The sequence below is a fragment of the Marmota monax genome, unplaced genomic scaffold (assembly GCF_021218885.2).
Source record: "Marmota monax isolate L192 unplaced genomic scaffold, Marmota_monax_Labrador192_F-V1.1 WCK01_AAM20220418_F8-fsc00017, whole genome shotgun sequence".
Classification (NCBI taxonomy): Eukaryota; Metazoa; Chordata; class Mammalia; order Rodentia; family Sciuridae; genus Marmota; species Marmota monax.
The window spans coordinates 6,381,471-6,405,615 of NW_026695241.1; the positions used below are offsets into that span (position 1 = coordinate 6,381,471).

The 24,145-nt window shown below is 43.9% G+C and overlaps 2 protein-coding genes across 3 annotated transcripts in view; one reads left to right on the forward strand and one right to left on the reverse strand.

The window, feature by feature from the left end:
- Positions 1-1,249, forward strand: part of Nrde2 (NRDE-2, necessary for RNA interference, domain containing) — a 44,179-nt gene extending 42,930 nt beyond the window's left edge. The window contains exons 14-15 of one of the 2 annotated variants that reach the window (XR_006851026.2): positions 339-410; positions 914-945. Coding sequence is in view for 1 of the 2 variants with exons in the window: in XM_046440671.2 (XP_046296627.1) it covers positions 339-410; positions 914-1,039 (198 nt within the window). In the remaining variant the exon portion in view is untranslated. Of the gene's footprint in view, positions 1-338; positions 411-913 lie in introns of both variants that reach the window. The other variant, XM_046440671.2, reaches the window with a different exon arrangement.
- A 5,587-nt stretch (positions 1,250-6,836) lies between these two features.
- Positions 6,837-20,205, reverse strand: Psmc1 (proteasome 26S subunit, ATPase 1). Its single transcript, XM_046440672.2, has 11 exons — positions 20,130-20,205; positions 16,917-16,970; positions 16,402-16,498; positions 14,241-14,365; positions 13,828-14,013; positions 13,516-13,644; positions 12,589-12,685; positions 10,455-10,644; positions 9,430-9,581; positions 8,451-8,605; positions 6,837-7,182 (listed from the first exon to the last, which is right to left on the reverse strand). Exons 1-11 carry the CDS (start codon positions 20,130-20,132, stop codon positions 7,048-7,050), a joined length of 1,323 nt encoding a protein of 440 aa, XP_046296628.1. The 5' UTR covers positions 20,133-20,205; the 3' UTR covers positions 6,837-7,047.
- Between the last annotated feature and the right edge of the window lie 3,940 nt (positions 20,206-24,145).

The window sequence follows — 24,145 nt, forward strand, 5'->3', positions numbered from 1 at the left end:
AGCTTCATCTTGCGGACGCAGAATGAGGCAGGTGGTTCCCAGTACAGGAGGGGGAACAGGATTGCTAATAAAAGTGCTCAGCATCAACATGGGGCCATTTGAAGAGGGAAATGTCTACCACATAGCAGGGGCCTAGAGAGCATCTTCTGGTATCTGGGCGCATTCCCTTCAGCCACTGTGATGGTACCGGGCCATCCACAGAGGCTGCCTACGCGGCTGGGGCCGTATGCCATGTGAGGGCTGTTTTTTTTTGTTGTTGTTGTTTTTTAAATTTCTTTTTTATTAAAGCCTGAGCTCTGCTTCAGTTGATCTTTTTTGTATTTTCGCCCTCCCCTCAGGCTTCCTTAGGAAACAAAGACAGAAGCAAAGGTGTGTTCTACAAAGCACTTCAGAATTGTCCCTGGGCAAAGGTAGGTTTTACACACCATGGTATCTTAAGATTCCTCAGGACCTTTCTCCTAGGCCTCTGCCCAGCCAGTATCGTCTGGACATCAGGGCGATCAGTACCCCTTCCTGGGGAACATGTAGGGCGTATCCTAGTGATCTGTTCCCTGTGGAGTCAGAGCCCAGTGGTCCGTTTCCTTGCCCTGCATTGAAATGTGGCTCTTAACACCTGCCCAGAATTCAGCCTAGATGCCAAAAGTGTTGGGATCCATGTCCCATCCAGGCCAGGAGACATTCGGAGTCAGTAGACAGTGACTCAGGGTCTCCAGCACCTCTGGCCCCCCTGTAAGCGGGGCCTCACTTGGTGCTCACTGGCTTTCACTGCTGTCGAGTCCCCTGTCCTTCCTGACCAGTGCTGCCTGAGCTAAGAAAGCTCAAGAGAAAGGGAAAGTGGACTGTGGAGGGCCAGGGTGGGGGGCACGCTGGCTGGAACCCCTCCACTCTCACAGAGGTCTTTCCCTGGTACTAGGTGTTGTACATGGACGCCGTGGAGTACTTCCCTGACGAGCTGCAGGAGGTGCTGGATCTGATGACTGAGAAGGAGCTGCGCGTGCGGCTGCCCCTGGAGGAGCTGGAGCTCCTGCTGGAGGACTAGGGTGCAGGCAGGGGAGCTGGGGAGCACATGCGAGGAGCCTCTGTTTTGGAAGTGCTCTTCTTGGTCCTGTGTGTCGGGGTTGTCAGGCTTTCCCATCTTACAAAGGTTTTGGATGTGTGGACGACACAGAGCCGTTGCTTTACATATTACATATGTGAATGTGTGCACCTGTGTACAGAGGCAAAAAATCACCAGTGATGACAAAACGTGTGTTGAGCTGTGTGTGGACTCCTGTTCCTTCTGCTCTTGCTCTGCCCAGCCAGCACTGGCCCCACCCTGGTACACACAGCCCCTGGTGGCATCATTGAGGGTCCTTCCAGATCCCTCTGTGTTGGGACTTTAAAGTCTGGCCCCTTAACATTAGGACGTCTTTCTGAAGCGGGGTGGCAGGAGGGCAGATTTTGTCCTTATCCTCAGCCCAGCACAGTGGAGGGTCGTTTAACCCTTGGTGTTCCTTCCTGGGCCAGGTGTGGGGCAGGTGTCTGCTTATTTCCTGAGCCCCACCGGGTGGCCCCTGCCTCTGCACAGCAGCATCCCCTGGGATCTTGGGAGCAGTGCAGATTCCCAGGCCCGCCCCAGCCCTGCGAGTCAGAGTCTGCCCTCCACCAGTGACGAGTGAAAGCCCTGCCAGCCCTCCAGAAAGCCTGCTGATGACACCATCCCAGAGAGGGCGGACTGCAGCCAGCACCTTCCCCACCCAGCCCGACTCTGCAGGGAGCACTGAGGTCCGCTTGGCCTCCGTGTGGCAGCTGGCCCTGTTTTTGATTGCTGAGGGCTGTGAATAGAATGAGAGAGAAATATCCACATTCGGGCTTCTTTCTGCTCTGAAGAGATTGGCAGCGCAGTCCTTTTCACCATAAAAATGTGGCGGGAGGGATGTCTCGTCTGTGTTGCCCACAGACCTGCTGCAAAGCAGATAGCTCCTTCCTGGACTCTCTTTTTTTTAATCCTCATCTGTATAATTGCTGAAGATTTTGCATTTCTTTGGCCCCCCCCATACAGAAACGCCTGTGTTGTGGGATGTAAATTTGGCCCAAAGCTGATGGACAGGTTGGGAAATAGAAGGGAGTCAGTGTGCTAGCGTGCTTTCCAAGGGCAGTGTCTCAGGATACCCAGTCACTACCGCCTCCTGCCCCTCCCTGCGTGCGTTTCTTCAGCAAAGAGGCACCTAATGGTGCTCCCTCTGGTGTCTTTTCACAGAAACAGGCAGAGCTTAGGGAGTTGAGAGCTCAGCCCTGAACTGGACCCGCTGAGAGCCACTAGAGCGCAGGGCTGAAATGAGGAGCCTCCCGCTCCCAGTTCTTGGCAGCTTACGAAGGAAAGTCTTTGACACCCTCACCTTCTTGTCGGGTGGGTAACTTGCACACCCTATTGGGGGCATCCAGTTGAAGCCCAGGACCAAGCCACATCCCCCTCAACAGTGACTCATGTTTTGATCCTATCTGATTCCTGCACCTGTTCTCATTTGATTAGAACTTTAGAAACTGGCCTGTGGGTAACTGGTCCCCTCATACCCTAGTGGGATCCTTGTACCTTGGGAGCCTGGAATGAATTGTGCAGATGGGCAGTGAATCCCTGAAATGTGATAAAGGAGCTTCTCACATTGAGTTTTGGCACATTACCCTCTGCATGAGAAGATGCTTTAACACACACGCACACACACACACACACACGAATTCTCTGTGGGTAGCAGTGTTTTTTAAAGTTTTTTGTACTTGAGACAAAATGGGTACTTTATCACTGAGCTACACCTCCAGCCCCTTCATTGAAGTTTTTGGTACTGAGGATTGAACCCAGGGGCACTGAACCACATCCACAGCCCTTTTTTTAAAAAAAATAATTTAGTAGAGAGTATCTCACTTAGGGCCTTGCTAAATTGGTGAGCTTGCCTTTGAACTCATGATCCTCCTGCCTCAGCCTCCCTAACTGCTGGGATTTCAGGTGTGCACCACCGTACCCAGCCCCTTTTATTTTTTGAGACAGGTCTCACTGAGTAGCTGAGGCTGACTTCAGACTTGCAGTCCTCCTGCCTCAGCCTCATTGGGATCACAGGTATACACAACCATGCCTGGCTGGCTGTGGGTGGATGTTTTATAGAAAAATGGATAGTGAAATAATTGTGATTTTTTTTGGAGACTTTTTTTGAGATTGCTCAATATAAAAGCATGAAAGATGATTAGGTTGTTCCCAAAACTAACAAACTGATGGGAAAAGAAGGGGTTTGAATTTCTCCAAGTCTGTCAGGCAGTTGCTCTTATATTTATCAGGAGTGCTAATTAATTCCTCAAGGAGTTCTTATCACTTCAGACCCTAGGGCTCAGCCCTGTCTTGGGTCTGGGATGACACTGGAGCGGAGCAGTGCCCATACTTCTGGCTTGTTGTTTGCTGGACTTGCAGGGATCAGGGAGAGCCGGGAGGTGCCCTCTGTGCTATGTCCAGTTAAGAGAAGCCTCTCTGTTAGCTGCTGCTCATAGTACACACATATTCCTTCGTTATTTTGCATTTAAAAAGTGAAGACAGGGTAGTTCCTCTGCTTGCTATAAGGGAGTGATCGGAGAGTTCACCCTAAAATACTTCTTCTGAGGAAGGGCTTTAAGGGACTAGTGACTTCCACAGGCAGCAGAGCTGACTGCCCTGTTCACCAGGTGAGAAACCAGAGAAGAAACTCATCTGAAGAAATTATTAGTCACTTCGTTCCTGTGGCTTGCACTGTGGACCATCGGTGGAAATGGTAATTTTAGCATTGGTTTGGTCAGCAAACTAAGTGGAGAGGCAGCTGGATTGGGGTGGAGGTGGGGTACAAGTTCAGGCTGTGACCGCACTGTACCTCAGCTCCCTCTACTCAGACACTGTAGGCACTGGCATTTGCTTTGGCTACTTTTCTTTGAGAGAAGGGAGACGTCTCTATGGATAGAGGAGGAGAAGGAAATACTGATGTGCATGTGTTTTATTCTTTTAAAGTCTGAAACTTAAAAAATATTTTACAGAGGAGTGAGTGTAGTCATTCCTTAGTATCCATGGAGGATTGGCTCCAGGACCCCCTGAGGATTCTGAGATCCAGAACATACTTCAATCCTTTAGGTAGAAAGGTATAACTTTGCATATGACCTATGCATATCTTCCCATATACTTTAAATCACCTCTAAACGACTTGTAACACCTAATGTAATTCAAATGTTACATACACAGTTGTTTTACTGTATTGTTTGGGAGTAATGACTAGAAAAAGGTCTGTACAGTTTCAGTACACAATTTTTCCTGAATATTTTTGATCCGGGATTGACTCCTTGGATGTGGAGGGCGGACTGTACACGGAACTTTTTTATCCTGACCCACTTGAGGGTAAGTTGCGATAGTTTTCTGCACATTACCATGCAAGTATCAAATAGGAACTCGGCATGAATATAGTTCCCTGTAAGATCTTAAGGTCAAAGTTAGGCCTCAAGGATTGTCCCAATGTCTTCTGTAGGAAGAGGATCCTATACACTTGGTTATCATGTACATCTCTTTGGCTCATTCGGTCTAGAAGCTTTAACTTGTTTTTTTTTTTTTTTTTTTTGTAATTTGTCCAGAATTTGTAGACTGTTAAATTTGTAGGTCTAGGTATATCCTCCTGAATGGATTCAAAGTATCTTTGGCAGGAGTGTCACAGTAGTGACACCTCTGGGCTAGCACATACTTTCAAGATGCCCATTGTTGATGTTTGTTTTGATAACCAGGTTAAGATGGTATCTCCTGGGATTCTCCAACGTGAAGCTGCTTTTTCCCTAATTAAAGAGCATTTTGTGGGGAGGTATTCTGAAAATTGCAAATGTCCTGTTATCAAGTTTTCAATTCATGGATATTAGTATGAGCTCAGTTCCTATTTTAAAGGACTGTATTCCATTGATGTTAATTATTTTGACCAGTGGCAGCACCTTCAGACTGGCAGTGTCTTTTGACATGTCCATTCTGTATACTTCTTGCTTTCTGGCAAAATATACTTGAGGTTCATGCCCAGCTCTGGAATCACTCTTTTAGGGGAGAATGGTATTTACTTTTTGTGGTACTGGAGATCCAGCCCTGGACATCATTGTTGCTCAACAAGTGCTCTGCCGTCTAACTACATCCCCAATCCAAAAATGGTATTTAGGAGCAAAGATGTAGGTCTAGGTATGTCCATTGTAATTGGAGTGTCTCCATTCCTAGCGGCTGTCAGTGGATTGAGTTCATTCTACTTTCCTTCTTTCCTTACCTGTCACTTCTCAGATAGTAAGGATGGCAGGAGCCAGGTTTCTCACCATGTAACTACATATAACCAACCTTTTCTATTTCTGCCACTATCCAGTCCTGCATGGATGCCCTCCTCACTTACAAGGGCTGTAATACTCGTTAGGCTGTTTTCACATGGATGCTTCTTAACCTGCCCATGCCAAGTCCCTATGCTGTGCTGCTGCTCCATGTGGACAAGGACCCTTCTCAGGCTGCCTGATTGGGAACCCCACTTCCTCACACATACATTGTCTTCCTCCTCTTGCACTGGGCCTCTTTGTTGGGATATCCTCCATGGTAGGCAGAATGGTCCCCAAAGATGCCCACACCTAAGCTCTGGAACATGTGAGTGTTGTGTGGCAAAAGGAACTTTGTAAACAAATTGTCTTTTTTAAAATGGAGAGGTTATCCAGAATTATCTGGGTAGGTCCATGTAATCACAATGGCATTAGTGTGAAAAAGATAGGCAGGCAGAAAGATGGGAAAAATTCAGAACTCAAAAGGGACTTGGCTTGCTGTTGCTGGCTGAGGATGAGTTGGGGGAGCAGGGGTGCATGGGCATGAGTCAAGGAGTAAGTGTGGCCTTCACAATCTGGGAAAGGTCCTCACATCTGAGGTAACTCCTAAAATTCCAAGAAATAATTCTGCCAGTGACTCCCAGGTTAAGAAACTGTATTCTCCCCTAGAGCCTCCATAAAGGAATGAAGTTCTGCTAACACCATATGAGCCGCAGAAGACCAGTGCTGGACTGAGGTTTTGTTTTTGTTTTTTGGTGATACTGTGGATTTAACCCATGGGTACGCTACCACTGAACTACACTCCCAGCCCTTTTAAATTCTGAAGCAGAGTCCTACTCAATTGCTAAGGCTGGCCTTGAACTTGAAATCCTGCTGCCTCAGCCTCCTGAGTAGCTGGGATTATAGGTGAATACTACCACTCCCAGCAAGAGACAAATTTATATGAAGTCTGTGGTAACTTGTTATGGTGCTAACAAAACTAATAATCTCACTCAGGCTGCCCTGCCAAGTGGATGTACCCCTTGACCTACCCCACCCAGTGACTTTAGAATTGAATTTGCTCAGAAAAGGAAGTAAAGGAAATAGCTGGAAGAAGGGAAGGTGGAAAGTCTGGCATGCATTTGAATACTCTTGAAGGTGAGGTTTCTGAACCAAAGAATAAGGCAAGACCAACAGCCAGATTCTTCCTAACCTGAAGTTTCTTTTAGGAACCTTCAGTCTCTTGGGAACTTCAGTACTTACTTTCCCACAGAGTTGCAAGAACTTATGTGGTCCACAGGTGGAAGTTTCTCTCTCTCTCTCTAAAGGCAATAGCCACATTAATTCAGAGAGAGAATACAGACTTTACTCTCCAACTAGGCAACTAATCTAGTTTTCCACGACTGATGCCAGCTATCCAGAGGCTCAGTGAGGCACTGGCCTGGAAAGCGCGGTGTATGTCACTCCTCCCTAGCCATGGCACTTACGCTTACAAAGACCCACATCTTCCCAGAGAAAGCAAGTTGTGCTCACATTCAAACAAAGATCACTGTCTGTGAAAGAGCACGTTTTATTCGGAAGCAGAGAGCAGCACAGTGACCAAGAGAAGGTGCCCGATGGGCATCCTAAACGTCGTACTCCAGAAGATACACAGGATGTTTTGCTAATAAAAATCAACAGGAACATGGATTCTTCTGGGCAACTTCCCCAAACTCAACCCTCTCAGGGGTCAAGAAAACTCCTGAAGGCAACTATGGTTCACTAGAGATAGAGGCCCTCAGGGGTGCCTTCTTGTTTTTTATAAAGAACATTTTCTTTAGATTTTTTGAAGTCTTCATTTGTTACTTTCATTCTACGTTCTCTCAAGGCCATCAGACCAGCTTCTGTACAGATTGCCTGAAAGAAAGCAGTCAGTATGTTCAGAAAATGAGCTATTTTGAAATAAGGCATAAGATAGACTAAATACAAATTGCTCACTGGGAAAAGATTATTTTTTTTTAAAGTTTTAAAAGGATCTGAAATGGCTTAAACTGGGAATACTTTAAGAAAGTAGACTGGCCAGGAGTCCAGGCTGTGTCTAGGTTTTAGTTCTAATGAGGTATGTGGCTTGGCAGGTTAGTAATTTCTGTAGCTCTACTTTTTTTTTTTTTTTTTTTTATTAAAGAGAATGTGCCTAGGAAATTACACCTGGAATTTAGAGGCAATTGAGAATAAAGGTCTATTTCATTTACCAAGGGTCAGAACATGTATTCCAGTCAGATAGTATAAGTTGCACTACAGCGTTGATACTAATATTTTCTCAAAACTTAAGTTCTTGCCCAAAGTCAAGCATCATTAGAGCCCTTGTGACCCTTAGATTGGTTATAGCTATCAGGTTATTTACTTCAAATGGTTTATCTAAAAAGTGAGAGTGCTTGTGCAAAGGAAGAGAAAGCAAGTGGTAAAGTGTTAACCACAAATAAATCCAGGTGGGAATGTAGGTGTTCATGGTACTGTTGTTGCAACTTTTCTGAAGGCTTGGCATTTTTTAAAATAAAAAGCTGGTTTGTATGGTTTTAAAAAGAGAATACAGTCTTTACTCTCCAAGTAGGCAACTAATCTAGTTTTCCATGACCGATGCCAGCTATCCAGAGGCTCAGTGAGGCACTGGCCTGGAAAGCGTGGTGTATGTCACTCCTCCCTAGCCATGGCACTTATGCTTACAAAGACCCACATCTTCCCAGAGAAAGCAAGTTTGCTCACATTCAGGGCTGCTAGGCCTTGTTTTATAAACCCTGTGGGCAACTGAGAAGAAACATCTTAACTCAAATACATTTGTAATAAAGCCCAGAGGTACAATCTGGTGTAACCTATCAGAATGCAGTGGGAAGACAAATCTTCTGGCCTAGAACACCTGAGCAAGTCACCTGGGCCTTGAAGAGAAGGTGGCAGACTTATGCCAGTAACCCATCATTGTGGCTACAAGGACTTAGGGGTCATTTACTTCATAAAATAATTCACAAAACACCTTCAAATAAAAAGCAAATCTACCATTCGGATGTAATGGTAAAACTAATACAAAGAAAATGTTAAGACCCACACAAACCTCTCACCCCAGGAGCACAATCTTTCCTGACAGAGGAGTGACCTTTCCAGAAATAAGCTGACTCAGCCAGTTAACTCACCTTGATGTCAGCACCAGAGAGGTCGTCCTTTGCCATAATTAAATCGTCCAGGGTTACGTCATCTGCCAGTGTCATCCGGCTTGTGTGAATCTGAAAGATGCGCTTCTTAGTCTTTTCATCAGGCAGGGGGAACTCAATCTTTCTGTCAATGCGACCTGCAGATAGAAAGCTTCCAGTCACACCGCTCCAGACCCAGCTCTGCCCTCAAAAAGAGGCCTCATCCTGTCTCCCCACAGGTGTGGTTTCAGTCAGGGGGTGTTCTGTGGGAATGACACCTAGATCTTAAAAAGTGAACATTTACTTTAATACTTAGTAAATTTCTATATTTGAATTCACCCCATTTAAAATAAATCCTCTCTGCTTTAGTATCCTCAGAAATAAAAGAAGCAATTCTTGAATGGCACATTTAGTGACAAAGGAGAGACCTATGGGCTAAAATCATTACAAAAGAGGCCAAACAAATCACTTTTGGGGTGGGGGGTAACTGAGGATTGAACTCAGGGGCACTGCACCCACTGAGCCACATTCCCTAGCCCTACTTTGATTTAAGAGACAGGCTCACTCAATTGCTTAGCGCTCGCTTTTGCTAAAGCTGGCTTTGAACTTGTGATCCTCCTGCCTCAGCCTCCCAAGCTGCTTGGATTACAGGCATGCTCCACCCTGTGTGGCTCAAATCACTAGTTTTTTCTAGTGTTACCTGAATGTAAATGATAAACCCCAGCTGTCATACAAATTATTTTTTCAAGAAAAAAGCAAGTGTTTGAGGCTAAAAAGGGAATATTTATTATGGGGAAAAAGATCAAGATGTAAGATTAGAATTCAAAGGGTTAAGATGCAAGAACTTAGAATATGATTTACCAAAGATATACCCCTTCTAAGTTTCACTATGGCATTTGCTATTAGGTGTATCAGTTTATAATCACCCCAAAGCACACTCAAATACATTAATTCTCCAAGATGAAACAAAAGCAAATTTAACCTGGTCTGATAAGTGCTGGATCCAGAGTTTCTATTCGGTTTGTGGCCATGATAACTTTCACGTCTCCTCTTGAATCAAATCCATCCAACTGGTTCAACAATTCCAACATTGTCCGCTGAATCTCTCTTTCACCTCCAGAATTTGAATCGTATCTTTGGAAAAAGAGAAGAAATAAAGACCCAAATCTCCCGCTAAAGGGGAAGGTCAGCAAAGACCTTACCATGACAGAACACCTTAACATTCTCTTCTCAATCCAAATATACTCCCTCATTCTTCTAACACAAAAAATTAGCATCCTATGCTATGTTCTGAATGTGTCCCCCCAAATTTATGTGTTAGAAGGTAATTAGTGTCTAAAGAAAAAGCTGGTGGGAACTAGCTTAGGCCTCTTCACTCTGCCATATGAGCACATAGCATTTGTCCTCTTTTGCCTTTCTGCCACATGTTCATGAGGACTGAGCAACAAGTGACTATCTTGGAAGCACAAAGCAGCCCTCACCAGACACCAATGTCATCACCTTGATCTTGGAACTTTTTAGCCTTCAGAACTGTGAGAAAATAAACTTCTGTCTTTGTAATTTATTCATTCTATGGTATTTTGTTACAGCAGCACAAATAGACCCCCGTCAACCAAACTACAGATCACAAAATTCTTCACAGAAGTTTCTGTGCCTGAAATTGGAGTACTGATTCCGTCTTCCTTTTCCAGTTTGGTGTCTGATCCCACAACCTGACTGTGAACTCAAGGGCAGAGACTACGATGTTCATGGCTCTATTCCTCAAATCCTGGTGGTCCTTGCTCAGGGCAAGTGCTCAAGCTGTAGTTCTTCAAGACTGACCAATTTCCAGACATAACCCTGCTCTTGGGTAGTTGCTACCTAGCTTCCAAAGAGCAGAATCCAAAGCACCCACACCGAAGGCCATAGACAACAAGACCTCACCACCTATGCAGAGCCCAATGATCATTCTTACAGAGCTGTGTGATTTTTACCTCTGATTAAGGCAAAACAGGTGGAGAAGTTTACCTTTTGGTCCCAATGGCATCGATTTCATCAATGAACACAATGGATGGTGCATGTTCTTCAGCAACTCGAAACAATTCCCGCACGAGTTTGGGACCGTCACCTAGGTACTTCTGAATAAGTTCAGAGCCAACCACTCTTAAGAAAGTGGCTGAGGTTTGGTTTGCTACGGCTTTGGCTAACAAGGTTTTACCTATTTTAGATAAAAAGAAAAAGGATAAGAAAAAAACCCTCAAGTCTTATTTTAACTTAGAAATATCACAACCTTAAGTAGTGATATCACCACAGATGGGGGTAACCCAGTGATGAAAGGCACACCACTTCAGGAATCTTGCAGTTCTGTTCTCCTAAGTAGGTAAGAGGAAATTTAGAAGAACCTAACATGTTTTGATTATTTTGAACCGTTTTCTTAAAATCATCAACGATAATATCAGCAAATATTTTACATACTTGGTTAGTTTCAAACCTTGACCCAAAGTTTCCAATAAAGAATTACAAACTATAATTACCTATAGGAAGAATATCTATACTAGATATATATATATATATATATATACACATACATATATATATATATATATATATATATATATATATATATACATACATACATATATATATATATATACACACACATATTTTCCTTCTAGGTGAGCTTTCCTTGGGTCCCTTCAAAGCTGCATATAAAATTAACCTGACCCATCCAACCCAGGGTTAGAGAATCAAATAAACTGCAGAGTTATCAGTGATGATACACCATCTGGAATCTTAGGTTTGATCCTAAAGAGATACACCTAAGGGGCTGGGGCTGGAGCTCAGTGGTAGAGCGCTTGCCTAGCATGCATGAGGCACTGGGTTTGATCCTCAGCACCACACAAAAATAAATAAAAAATAAGGGTATTGTGTCTATCTACAACTTAAAAAAAAAAAAAAAAGGGTTTAAATGTTTAAAAATCTTATACCTAAGGTTCATGAGCATTGGTCACATGGCTCTATCACTAGCATAGTTAATCTAGGTGGGCTTGATGTCAGCTCAGGCATGTGAGCCCTAACTAGCTTTTGACGGAGCCTACAAATGAGAGCTGAGGAAAGTTTAGGACTTTTCTCAGTCTGGGATGACCTTTGAGAAAAAGGCAGTTCCTCTCACTGATCTCAGGAAGATCTCAAACCATATCTCCAATACTTTTCTATACCATGATATTTCTATTTTGAGTCCAAAACAAAGAATATCCAGTTTGAGAATTTTAGATCTGTCAGACGGTAACCCCTTTACATGGTAAGTAAGGACATGCCTGAGGACTGAGTGCCACTGCAGGATTCAGAAACAGCTGCAGCACAACTGGCACTTTGAGACCAACAGGGGAACCCAAGGAGGAATCTAGCTGGGGAGTGACATAGAAAACTCCAGAGTGGGAAGGACAGGGAGCTAAACTTTTGAGATATATGACAACGATGTTCCCTTAGGTACAGTGGCAGATGAAAAGGCTTAGGGACTGGACCAAGAGAATCAGTTAAGGATGGCTAAAAGAAAAAGAGGGCCTTTTCAATAGATGGGCTCTTACAGTCCAGAAGCAGCCAAGACCAGTTGCTGGGTTGCTTCAATAGCTAGAGGTTTCACTGAACAGGTCACCCGCTTCTGAGGGGCTCACCTGCCCAGTGCTGGGCTCCAGCCCTTCAGGCCAGTGCTCTGTAAAAGGTGTGTGGCTGAGCATCAGGTCTCCATTATGGCTTCAGCTATTACCTGCTCAGTGCCCAAAGTTGCTGCCACCCTGGGTTAGTCACCAATCTCTTTGAAACATGAATTTACTGAGCTGAAAGATTGGGGGCTGCAGTAGAGTGGTTGTTTCTGGCTCCACGATTCTGGGCCCAGGGGCCTACTTTACCTCTGAAGTGGGCAACCCCCAGCACACCTTCAGGAACATGTTCAATCAGATATATATACATGTACTTTTATCATGATTCATTCACACTTCCATTGACAAATACGTATTTAGTACAAGTGGGTCAGGAAAGTGAATCTGATCTGAATACCCTAGAATAGTAGTGGTGTCCTCACTGGATGGTTTAGTAATTACAATAGCAAATGCTGCTACTCAAGATATGAGCTGAGTACCTATAAAGAGTCAAACCAGCATACCTGTGCCAGGTGGACCATAGAGAATGACCCCCTTCGGGGGCTTTATACCCATCTCTTCATAATATTCAGGGTGGGTGAGAGGAAGCTCCACAGATTCCTAAAAAATAAAATAAATACCTGCTAAAAACTAGTCTTTCATATTGAAATTATTAGCATTATTTGACATGAGAATATCTTCCTTCCAGCAAAAATAAGTGAAAATCTCACTCTTCGAGACAATGTACTTAAGTTGCATTAGCACCAAGGGCATACTGAAGAGGACATCTGTCCCAGCTAGGCTCCTAGCAGCCAGCTTCTAAGTTATACCCAGTTCCCTTCAAGTTTCTAGTAGAAGTCAGCACTGAGCAAGAGTGACTTAAGAAAGGTAAAATTCACACTTTTCAAATAAACTATAGATAGGACCAAGAAAGATTTCCTGATGGTTGTTCCCACCTAAGGACATTAAATCTATATTCCAATTGTCTGAGAGATAACCAGTGGATATCTGATTCACTTTCCTGTGGATTAAAGAGCATGTAGACACTTGGCCCACAGCATCCTAAATGACCATATTCCCCAATCCCCAGGACTACTGCAGGAGCTGGAATTATGTTCTAGACCCCAGCACTCAGTAAGCATGTGCAGGTACACATGCTACCTCCATACAACACTGGAGGTTTCTAGATATCCACAGCCAAAGTCAATGGAAGCATGTCTTCACACAATTAAACATTACATATAGTAAGTATTAAGCTGCAGCTGCTAGGAACTATCATACTATAAATATTTACTATCTAATTCAGATTAATTAACAAAAACAACTCACAACTGATAAGCCCCAAGATGGTCACTAATCTGATCAATAAAGAAAAACAAATTCCAAAGTACCCTGAATAGGACAAGCAATAAGAAACAGTCTAAAAACCTAGAACTGGTTCCCAGCCATACCTTAATTTCCTGGATTTGGTTGTCCAACCCCCCAATATCTGCATAGGTCTCCTGGGGGGCCTTTTCCACCTTCATCACTGTGACCAAGGGATCTGTGTCATCCATCAGCACTCCTATCACGGCATGCACCTAGCAAGGAACACCAAGCTTTAACACAGAACAGGATATTCCCTCAGTCCGCTGACAACAAAGTATGCCAATTATGGCATCATTCTCCCCTCCCAGGAGTGCTCTGGCATCCACATACTTGGGACAGGTCTGAGAGGAGGCAGAAAGCACTCCTATGGATTTCCTTAGAGACTAGCAACTCACTTTGTGGTTGAGCAGAACTGAGCAGCCTGGTTCCAACAGATCCTTGTCCACAAATGAAAGGATGCTGACATAGTGTTCTGAGCCCACAGATGTGGACACGATGGCGTGATTGTCATCAATGATCTCTTCCAAAGTTCCTACTGACATTGGGGTGCCCCTCAGATCATCCACCTTTGATCTTTCCTCCTATAGAATATACCAAGAAGGAGAAGCCGATTAGACCTAAGAGGCACCAGGTAGTCCTTATAGGTTCTTAGTTTGTTAGAGCAGCTGATGCTTTTCTAAGATACCTAATAAGGCTTCACACAGGCCTGGAGAAGTTTACCTACTGGAATCTAACTTATCTGACAGTTTCAGATTCTAAATAGAATTCAGTTTGTAAAAATGAAAATTAGAGTAACTTCTCCACTTACCTCTTGCTTTTCTTCTAATGGTTTCATTTGTTCTTGATTTCTAATGAATTCTTCTTCCATGAGAAGATAATCTTTAATTCTTTCTAACTTCAGTAATTTTAAACGGCACTGAGTGTGAGGTGTCACTGTAATTAAAAAATAAAGTTCTATTTTACTTGGAACTTTGCAATTAAGGAGAAAATATTAGCATTTTAATTTTTTTTTTTTTTTTTTTGCAGTGTTGGGGATCAAACCCAGGGTCTCATGCTTGCTAGTCAAGCATTCTAACACTGTGCTATATCCCCAGTCCAAGATTTTGTAAAAAACCAAAAAACAAAAACAAAAACACTCACTTTAGCTGGGGGTGGTGGTGCACACCTATAATCTAAGTGACTAGGAGGCCGATGCAAGTTCAAGGCCAGCCTCAGCAACTTGAGACCCTGTCTCAAAAAATAAAAAGAACTAGAGATATAGCTCATTGGTAGAGCACTCCTGGGTTCAATCCCTGGTACCAAAAGAAAAGAAAAGAAAAGAACAACAAAATAAAATAAAATAAGCTCATTTCAGTTGGAAAAACTGTGGAAAAGTCAGTTTGCTAACCCCAAGCAAAGCAAGTACTGAGATGAAAATAGAAAAGGGATGCTGGCAGTTATAACCAAACATCTAAAAATGGGAACAAGGTTCGGACCAAACAGCTAACGCAGAATGACACGTACTGACTGAACACTTTTTTCTTTTTAAGAAGAAAAAAGTCACTGATCCACTAGATAGTTGGTTTATTTTATGCTCATCCATTTTTAGGCTTCTACAATATCAGGGATATTAACCTTTCCGTGCTTTGATTCTTTTGACTTTGTTTTGAAGTCTCATGCTACAGAGGAATTTTATCACTTACATAGACAAATCTGTCAGCTTTTCATAATTTCTGGGTTTTCTAGCTTTCTTCAAAAGGCCTCTTCTTCCCTAAGGTTAAATATATCCCTGAATATTTCATTTATTTATTTCCCATGTATATCTATACTCCATCTGGCAAGAGGCAAGTGGCCTAATTTCATTTTCTCTGGACAGAAGATTAAAAAACCTCATCCATTTATATTAAATAACCCATCCTATTGCCTATAAAACTGAAATATCACCATTAACATTCATTATATATCCATGTTATCAGAGCAGATTAATGGGTGATTTTACTATTTGACTCCCTTTGTTTTTAACTGAGCAAAATTAAAAAAAAAAAAAAGTTTATTTCTTCTAAGTAGGGAAGGACACTTTTAGGTGGACATGGTGGTGGTCTTTAAATTGAAGCCTGAAAAGATGAGAAGCAGACAGCCATGGGAAGGACATTTTAAGCAAAGGGAAGAGTAAGGGCAAAGACCCTGATATACAGAGAAGTTGAAAGACAAAAAGCAGGTAGTGTGACCAGTGAGCAAAGAGGAGTGGCAGGGTTGGACATAGAGAGGGAGACTGGGTCAGGACACTTGTTATTTTGTAAGCAGGAAGTCACTGAATTTTAAGTTCAGGCATTACATGATCCAAATTTTAATACAGTGACCTTTCATTTCATGAAATGTTTCTGAGTTACTCAAGTTTAAGTTGGGTTTTGTAATCTAAAACCATACTGTTATAGTTTGGATCTTTAATGTATCCTGAAAAGCTCCTGTGTTAGGGAATGCAGAGATATTCAGAGGTGATATGATTAGATTATGAGAGCTATAACCTCATTAGTGGATCAACCCATTTAATGGATTGATAATTTGAATGGACTACTGGTAACTTCAGGCAACTAGGGTGAGGTTAAGGAGCTGTCCTCCGCCACAATGCTTAGGCCCATAGCCATGGAGTCAGTTAACCATAGACCGAAACCAGAGAAGCTGTGAATTCAAAATAAATACTCCCTTCTCTAAGCTGTCTTGTCAGGTACTTCGGCCACAGCGATGGAAAGCTGACCAACACACATACTTTTGATAAGCTAAAGGGGCTCGCTATTTAAAGAAATGAATTTTTTTAAGTGAGATATACTTATATAATACTCGATTTTAAAATAAAGTATAACTATAACTCAGAGGAATGGTAGAATGGGGTTAGGAGCACAGAGCTACAAGTTTAAAGACACTAAGCCACATGCACAGAGATGGTTTCCCCTAGGAACTGGGAAGACAGGAAGGAGGAACCATGTCATTACCCAGTGGGAGTTTGCTGGCAGCATCTGGTCCCTTTGTTTTCTTCTTCTTTTTCCCCACTCTGGTTGGTACAGGAGGTTCATATTTTTTTTTCTTATCCTTGAGTTTTTAGAAGAGCAAGAAAAAAGGTCATATGGAAATCATAAAACATAAATGTATTCCTGTAGTACCATCAGGTGGTACAATTTCCTTATCTTTTAGGATACTATTTTTTTTTTTAGGATACTATTTTAAAAACATCCTTAAAAAACAAACAACAACAAAAAAACTAGGTTTCACATTCTTGCAATTTTAATAAGTAAAATGTAATAAGTAAATGTAACCTTTTTATAATGCACATTAATGACAATGAGTCAGACTATTCATGAAAAGTATATTTTATCTATAGACCAGGCTAGTTAAATAATTATTAGATCATTTTGTTTTTTAAAATTCTTGAATACCCAAAGAACTCAGTTGAGACCTATGCCATTTTCCATAATTTCACATCACAGTACATATCTGGTTTCTTATTTACCTTGTCATCCTTCTTGCCACCTCCAGGACCATGACCACCACTCTGACTTTGACCCTGAAAGGAAAAAAAAAAAAAAAAATCAGACATAGATATAAATTCAAAATACGATCAATTCAAAAGAACATCCTTCTTACTGTTCTGATTCTAAAACACAAACACATCTTCTTATTTTAACATTTACAAACCCAGGATGTGCCTTGTAGCTAATGTGTGTATTTAGTGTAGTAGAGATTATTTGCAACTGACTACATCTTAGAAGCAAGAGTAACTCTATTAAGAAGTAGACAGAACTAAGGAGGCTGGGGTTCTAAGATCATTCCCTCTTGAGCAGAAGGTATAGAGCTTGACATTCTTTAATATAAAATTACCAGAGTGAGGCTACCAAGAGTGTATTTCAAGGAATCATCCTGTGGAAAGTGAATATAACAGACAATCATTTATACTGTATGTACCTTACACTACGATCCAGAAGAATTTCAACTGCACTTTATCTACTCCTCACCTTAAAACCTGGGGGCCACCAGGCAGGTCTTTCTATTCAATCTGAAAAGCTGAATCACCTTAAGATATTAAGAACTTAATGTAACTAAAAAGCTTGTGAGATTTCTTATTTTAAAACAGACCCTTCATTTATAGGACAATGCTTAACACAGAGCAATGACTTAGAAATGAGTTAACAGTGAACTTACTGATTATAGAGGGGACTGCTTAGTTCCCTCAACTCACTTCCATGTAGGTGACTCTAAATTAATACACTAGCAGTTTCACTAACAGAAAACTCTACCATGGTTACCTGATAGTTAATGTCAAATATACTGCTCCACAAGCACAATAAATTTTGTAATTTACTCTGAAGAAAGTAATTAAGGACACAGAGAGAATCTGGGTAACACAATTTGTTTTGCTTAAACAGGCAGTTCAAATTATAAGCCTTTAACATTTATTAAACTTGCTGATGGCTAGGGCAGCTAATGTTGGTGGGATGCTTACTAAGTGCCCAACTCTACTAGATATTTTTCCTTCAATCTCATTAATTACATATAATCCTCCAAGAAGGGTTCATTATTCCCTCTTTATAGATGAGGAACTGCAATAAGCATGAGAATAGGGCTGTGGAATTAGATGATTCTGGTCTGAATTCTGGTTCTATTACCGCAGGCTCTGTGGCCTTGGGTAAGTCAGGTCACCTCCTTGAGTTTTGGTGTCTTAACTGAAGAGCAGGGGATGATACTAGCTCCTGTTGCAGAAAATGACAGACAACTTACTACATACACAATTTAAAATAAGTTCTCACCAATATGTAGTGAATAAAGAAAATCAAGGTAACAGACAATCATTTACACTGTATGTACATTACGCTATGATCCAGAAGAATTTCAACTGCACTTTATCTACTCCTCACCTTAAAACTTTATGCCTTTCCTAGCAGTGGACTGCGCCCCCCTCCCTCCCAGCTCTGCCTGTCAAGATTTTGTCAGTCTGGCTACAAAATGTGGGCCTTAAAACAGCCCAGATTCTGTTCTGGTTCAGTTTTTTGGTTCTCTCCTATCTCCACTCCTTCATTCCGGTTTTCATCCAAAACCATCATCATCCCCTGCCTCCTTGTGCCCCACTTCCCACACTCTGGTACTGGGGAATGAACCCAGGCCTCACTTGGGCAAGCCTTGTACTATAGAGCTACATCCCCAGTATTCAGGCGCTCATCTATTTGGATTATAGCCTCTGATATGAGAACCTTGGGTCCAGTTTCTTCTCTCACTGCCTTTAAAAACAAACAGCTGGCCCTTCAATTCTCCTCAAAATCATTCAGCGGTCCCTGGCCTTTATGGTGTGATGCCCAAACTCTTTAGTTTGGCATGCCTGGCCCTTGCCAACCTGTCTATACTTAAAACTTTCCAGGTTCATCAGAAAAAATCAGAACATTTTCCTGAATGGGTCCCTCATTCCATCTCTGGGGCATTTTACATGTTTCTCAGTCTCAAATAACAAAAAGTTCACTGAATTTTGAGCCCTTACTATATGCCAAGTAGTATGCTAAACATTCTTGGAATATTATCCCATTTAATTCTTACTAACACCAAGAGATTGGTACTATCATTACCCCCAATTTGCAAATAAGGAAACCAAGGCTTGGAGAGGGTAAGTGACTTACATATTGTCATAGAGCCTGCCAGAAACAGCCACGAATCACACCCAGGTCTGCTAGATACTAAAGCACAGCTGTTTCTTACTGTTCCAGAAAAGATAGGGCTGGTGTGTTGTAAGGAATAAGGAGAAACGCTGTAAAACACCTGACACAGGCTTAGAATTCCACCCGGAGGTCCTCACTGCGTGCTTTGGCCTTCTTGCCATCCAAGGTTGAGGCTAAACGCAGTCCCCTCTCAGGTCCTTTGCACTGGCGGTCTTGGCTTCCCTCAGACACTTACATGGCTACTCCCTCAATTTAGGCCTCTGCTCAAATTTTGGCAGTCTTTGGCTGACACCCTATCAAAAACCAGCCAACCCTCGCTGTCCTTTCCCTTCCTATAAAACAGAACAAGTGGTGACACCGGCCAGCCCGTCCCCGCAGGTACTCGGCGTGCCTTCGCCTCTGGACCTCGAGCGCCCTGCGGGGGGCCGTCAGCCCCAGGCCGCCCGGGCCCCGGGGTGCGCCGCGCTCGGCCCTTCAGTGGGTCAACGCCGACACGCGGGCCGCCTTTCCTAGCAGTGGACCGCGGCCCCCTCCCTCCCAGTCCGCCTGTCAAAGCGCCGTCCTCACGGCTCCCTCCAAGGCCCACTCCAAACGGCTCCCGGCCCCGCTCACCCCTCGGCGGCTGCAACGAGTCCCTCCCTCCGCCTCCTCCTCCAACCTCTCCCTCCCAACGCTCGGAAAACGCCTGCCCCGGTACTGCAAGGAAGCGCCGTCGGCCCAGCCCGGTCGGCGGAGAGGCAACGCTGGCGAGGCGGCCCGCTCTTCTGTCCCCCGCGTGGGGACCCACGGCGCCGGGCAGAGGCAGCAGGCCCCCGGCCAGGCCCGCTGGTCAGCCCGGCCCGCGGTGGATCTGCGCGCCGTCTGCCGGAGGCTCCGCGAGCCACGGCCCGCAGTGGAGAGCCGGCCGACAGGAGGGGAGAGGGAGGACCGAGCTCCTCGGCATCCGCCTCGTTCTCTCGCCTCGCGCCGTTCCTCGGGTACTGCCTTACCGCGACCACCGGCTGAAACCCTTAGTCACTCACCATCTTGCCTCGGCTGCTCCGGCTGCTGCTGCCGGAAGTGCATTCACCACTCAGGAGAGGAAGTTGCTGGGAGACTACGGAAGCCGAAGGAGGCCAAACATCCTACGAATAAAGTTGCGCCCAAAGAGCAGGTGTTGGTGGGTTGTGCTATCGAAGTACCTCCCACATGTGTTGTGCACCTTGTATATATTTTACCCTAAAAAAAAAATAATAAAAAAAGAAAGAAAAAGTTAGATTTTACTGGGCTTTTGTCGATAACTTACGACAGTGATACCGACTGACAAAGAACTGGGGCAATTGTGAAAATAAAAAAGTATGCAAAATAATTGGAACATGATTTGGTCAACAATAGACCTAATGTTTGACGGTGGTCCCATATGATTTTATTGCCTAGTGACATCACATCTGTCTTAGTTTGTGTAAGTCTACTTATGAGGTATGCACAAAACCACTAATGATGATTTTGCAGAATGTGTCCCTGAGGTTAAGCAACATATGACCTACATGGTGTAGAATCTCCAAAACCGAACTTAGCTTCTTCTGCAGGATCTGTTCAACCTCACCTGTACTCTGTCCTGGCCAATGTCACCATTCAGAGACCTAAACCAGAAGCTTTTCATTCTCTTTCACCCATCCCAGCCAGCTCAGCAGTCCAGCCTTGTCAACCTCTGTCTCATTTCCTCAACCTACTTTTCCTTCCTTCAATGCCTTCTTCAGACCTCTTGATCCTATCTGAACATGAATGCAGCAAAAAATTTCTGAGTACTGGTTTTGCTCCAAGCTCTCCTCCAGGTTCTGGGGATTCTGCACATGCCAACACCCTAATGGATTTTATTAAAAAACAAACAAACAAACAAAAAACCCCAAAAGGCAAAATATACGTGTGCCATGGAGGTGTCCTAGCTGGACACAGTGTTTATTGAACTGATTTGGTGGCCAAAATCATTCAAAATATGAATCAGGTGTAAACAATGGAGATTGGTTTGGGGAGAGTACTGCTGGGGGCTGGAAGGCCAAAGTCCAGCTGTGAAGAATATCCCTGAGCCCAGGGAAGTGGATGGGGTAGGGACAGGAGGCTAAGACCCAAGCCAAGTTCCAGCAATGTCACTTTGGCATCAGGAAACTTGTCTCCTCCTGTAGCCTCACCTGCGTGTGGGATTGTGAACAGCCACCTCACGGGCCGAGAATACCCGGAGAGGATGATGCACTTTCCAGGTTCTCAGTGGATTTTCACGAAAGTGGATGGAATGGTGGGTGAGAGGGTGGAGGCCAGAGGTGGACAGAGGCCTCGTGCTGGGGCTAGGGCTCTCCCTGCTCACCTGCCCTTCTCTGATATCAGGGCACATCAGAACCAGTCAGGATGCTGGTCAAAGGACAGCATCCCAGAGATGGTGATTCTGCAGGCCATGGACAGGGCCCTCGGTGTCTGCATCCTAAACGAATATCCCCAGGGATTCTGATTTGGTGGCTTGAGAGCCAGAGCTCCAGGGCAGAACTCTCTAAAGTAGGATGTACACATCCTGGAGGTCCAAGGACCCATTAGGGTATTGAAGGAATCCATCAGAATGTCTTTTCAAGGAATACTAATTTTTGATCACGAGGGGAGGGAGAAATAAGGGGAGGTTGGTCAGTGGGGGAGTAGGTTAAGTTACAGTTAAATAGGAGCAAGAAGTTCTATTGCACCATAGGATGACTAAGAATAACAATTACATTCTGTAGTCAGACGCTGTGGTGCACATCTATAATCATAGCTACTTGGGAGGCTGAGGCAGGAGGATCATAAGTTCAAGGCCAATTTAGTAAGGGCAACTTAGTGAGATCCTTTCTCAAAATTAAAAATGAAAAGGACTAGGGATGTAGCTCAGTGGTAATGAAGTGGCACCCCCTTTCTCCACAGAAAAGCCCTCTTCACCATGGCTGATTTTAGGACTTTCAGAAAAAGAGTCCAATGTAGATAAACTTCCTATTTTCGTGTCACCCTGTTTACTTGGCCACTGGCCAAGAAGATACCAGCACTCCAGGTACTGGACACCCCCTTACTAGTTTTTCACAAACGATCCAGTATAGCAGTTTGTAAATGTGCAAATAAGGCCTCTGGCCTGGAGCTGGGCTTCACAGAGATGTCTACATTCCTAAGATGAGAGAAGTTTCCAACTGGGCTCCATGGTAACAGCTGGCAGGGGAGGAAAGAAAGGGGAGAAGAAGCTCCCCCCTTCTCAGGTGTTGTCCTTGAAGGGTTAACTTGCCCAAAACAGTGAAAGAAAAAGCTGCTTCTATGTGAACTTCTGCAGACTGTGAACTTCTGAGCCCCTCCCCTTACATGCTGGGTGTAAAACTCTGAAACTCCCTGAACTCGGGGTTCAGGGGATTGATTGATTACAGCAAATGCTGTGCCCTCTGAAACTGGCTGCAGCCAAATAAAACTGTTTCCTGCTATCTTCGGTGCCTTGCCTTGTTTGTCCCTACAACAGTAGAGCACCCCTGGGTTCCATCCCCAGCAACAAAACAAAAGCAAAAACCCAAGTAAGTACTGGATATTTCAAAAAGCTAGAAGGAAGGATTTGGAATGTTGGGGCTGGGGTTGTGGCTCAGTGGTAGAGCGCTTGCTTAGCATGCGAGAGGCACTAATTCCATCCTCAGCACCACATAAAAGTAAATAAACAAAATAAAGATATTGTGTCCACCTACAACTAAAAAATAAATATTAAAAAAGAAATTATAAGTGTGTAAGGAAACAGATATGTTTAACCTGACTTAAACATTACACAATGTATACATGCATCGAAACATCACATGCTATCCCATTGCTACCTACAAGTTTTGTGTTTTTATGTATCAGTTAAATAAATAATTGAAAACTAAGCCAGGCAGGTGGCACACACCTGTAATCCCTGTGGCTTGGGAGGCTGAGGCAGGAGGATTGTGAGTTCAAAGCCAGCCTCAGCAACTTAGTAAATTCCTGAGCAACTCAGTGAGACCCTGTCTCTATAAAATATAAAAAAAGGGCTGGGGCCTGGGGTTGTAGTTCAGTGGCAGAGCACTTGCCTAACACATGAGAGGTACTGGGTTTGATCCTCAGCACCACATAAAGATAAATAAATAAATAAAATGAAACCATGCTGTCCGTCTACAACTACAATAAAATAAAATAAAATAAAAGGAATGAAATGTGGCCAAGTGTGGTGGCGCACACGGATAATCCCAGTGACTCAGGAGGTTGAGGCAGAAGGATCACGAATTCAAAGCCAGCCTCAGCAGCTTAGAGAGGACTTAAGCAACTTAGCAAGACCCTGTCTGAAAATAAAAAATAAAAAGTGGCTGGGGATGTGGCTCAGAGGTTAAGTGTCCCTAGGTTCAATATCTAGTACCAAAAAAAAAACCAGACTCGCTCAGAGTGGTGACAGGTTTACTCTTGGCCTCTCTCCTGGGAATCGACCCACCCAAAAAGAGGGAATTTCTGACAGCTTCTCCTTCCCGAGGCTGCTGCTCTAGTTAAGGGCAGCTTCAAGAAGGCTCCTTTGTTTATCTCCAACAAAAGGTTGACTCTCAAACCTCTTCAGCCTCAAAGGCTGTTTATATGCCAACCCTGGAGTTCGACGTGGGTCCCCACAGTGTTAAGCTGAGCTGTGAAAGTTAAGTGGGGGAAGTGGAGCACACAGGTCCCCACGCAGAGGTCTCGGGAGCCCCCAGGGTTGACCCAGGCACTGGACAACTGCCTGGGAGGTCCTGGAATGTGAGCTTAATGTGCGTCTCAGCCCTAAAGCTCCAGGTCTTCTTAAGACAAACAGGAGATGAAAATAGAAGTTGGGCTTCATGCTGGGCTGGGAGTCAGCCCACGATGGACTGAACCCTCCCAAACTGTGATCCCCAAATACACTTTCCGGACTCTAAGTTGTTCTTGTCAGGTCTTTGGTCACAGTGACACGAAGCTGACCAACGGAGCTTCTTTGGGATACACAGGACCAGACTCTCCCTTCATCCTCTGGCTGCCCAACCTCGTGCCCTGTCCCTCCCTT

What these genes read in the sequence shown, in the direction of transcription:
- Psmc1 (XM_046440672.2), bottom strand. An exon ending in GTGGCAAGAAGGATGACAAG is followed by an intron (nt 16,499 to 16,916) that starts GTAAATAAGAAA and finishes TAAAAACTCAAG; the next exon opens with GATAAGAAAAAAAAATATGA. An exon ending in CTATGGTCCACCTGGCACAG is followed by an intron (nt 10,645 to 12,588) that starts GTATGCTGGTTT and finishes TATCTAAAATAG; the next exon opens with GTAAAACCTTGTTAGCCAAA.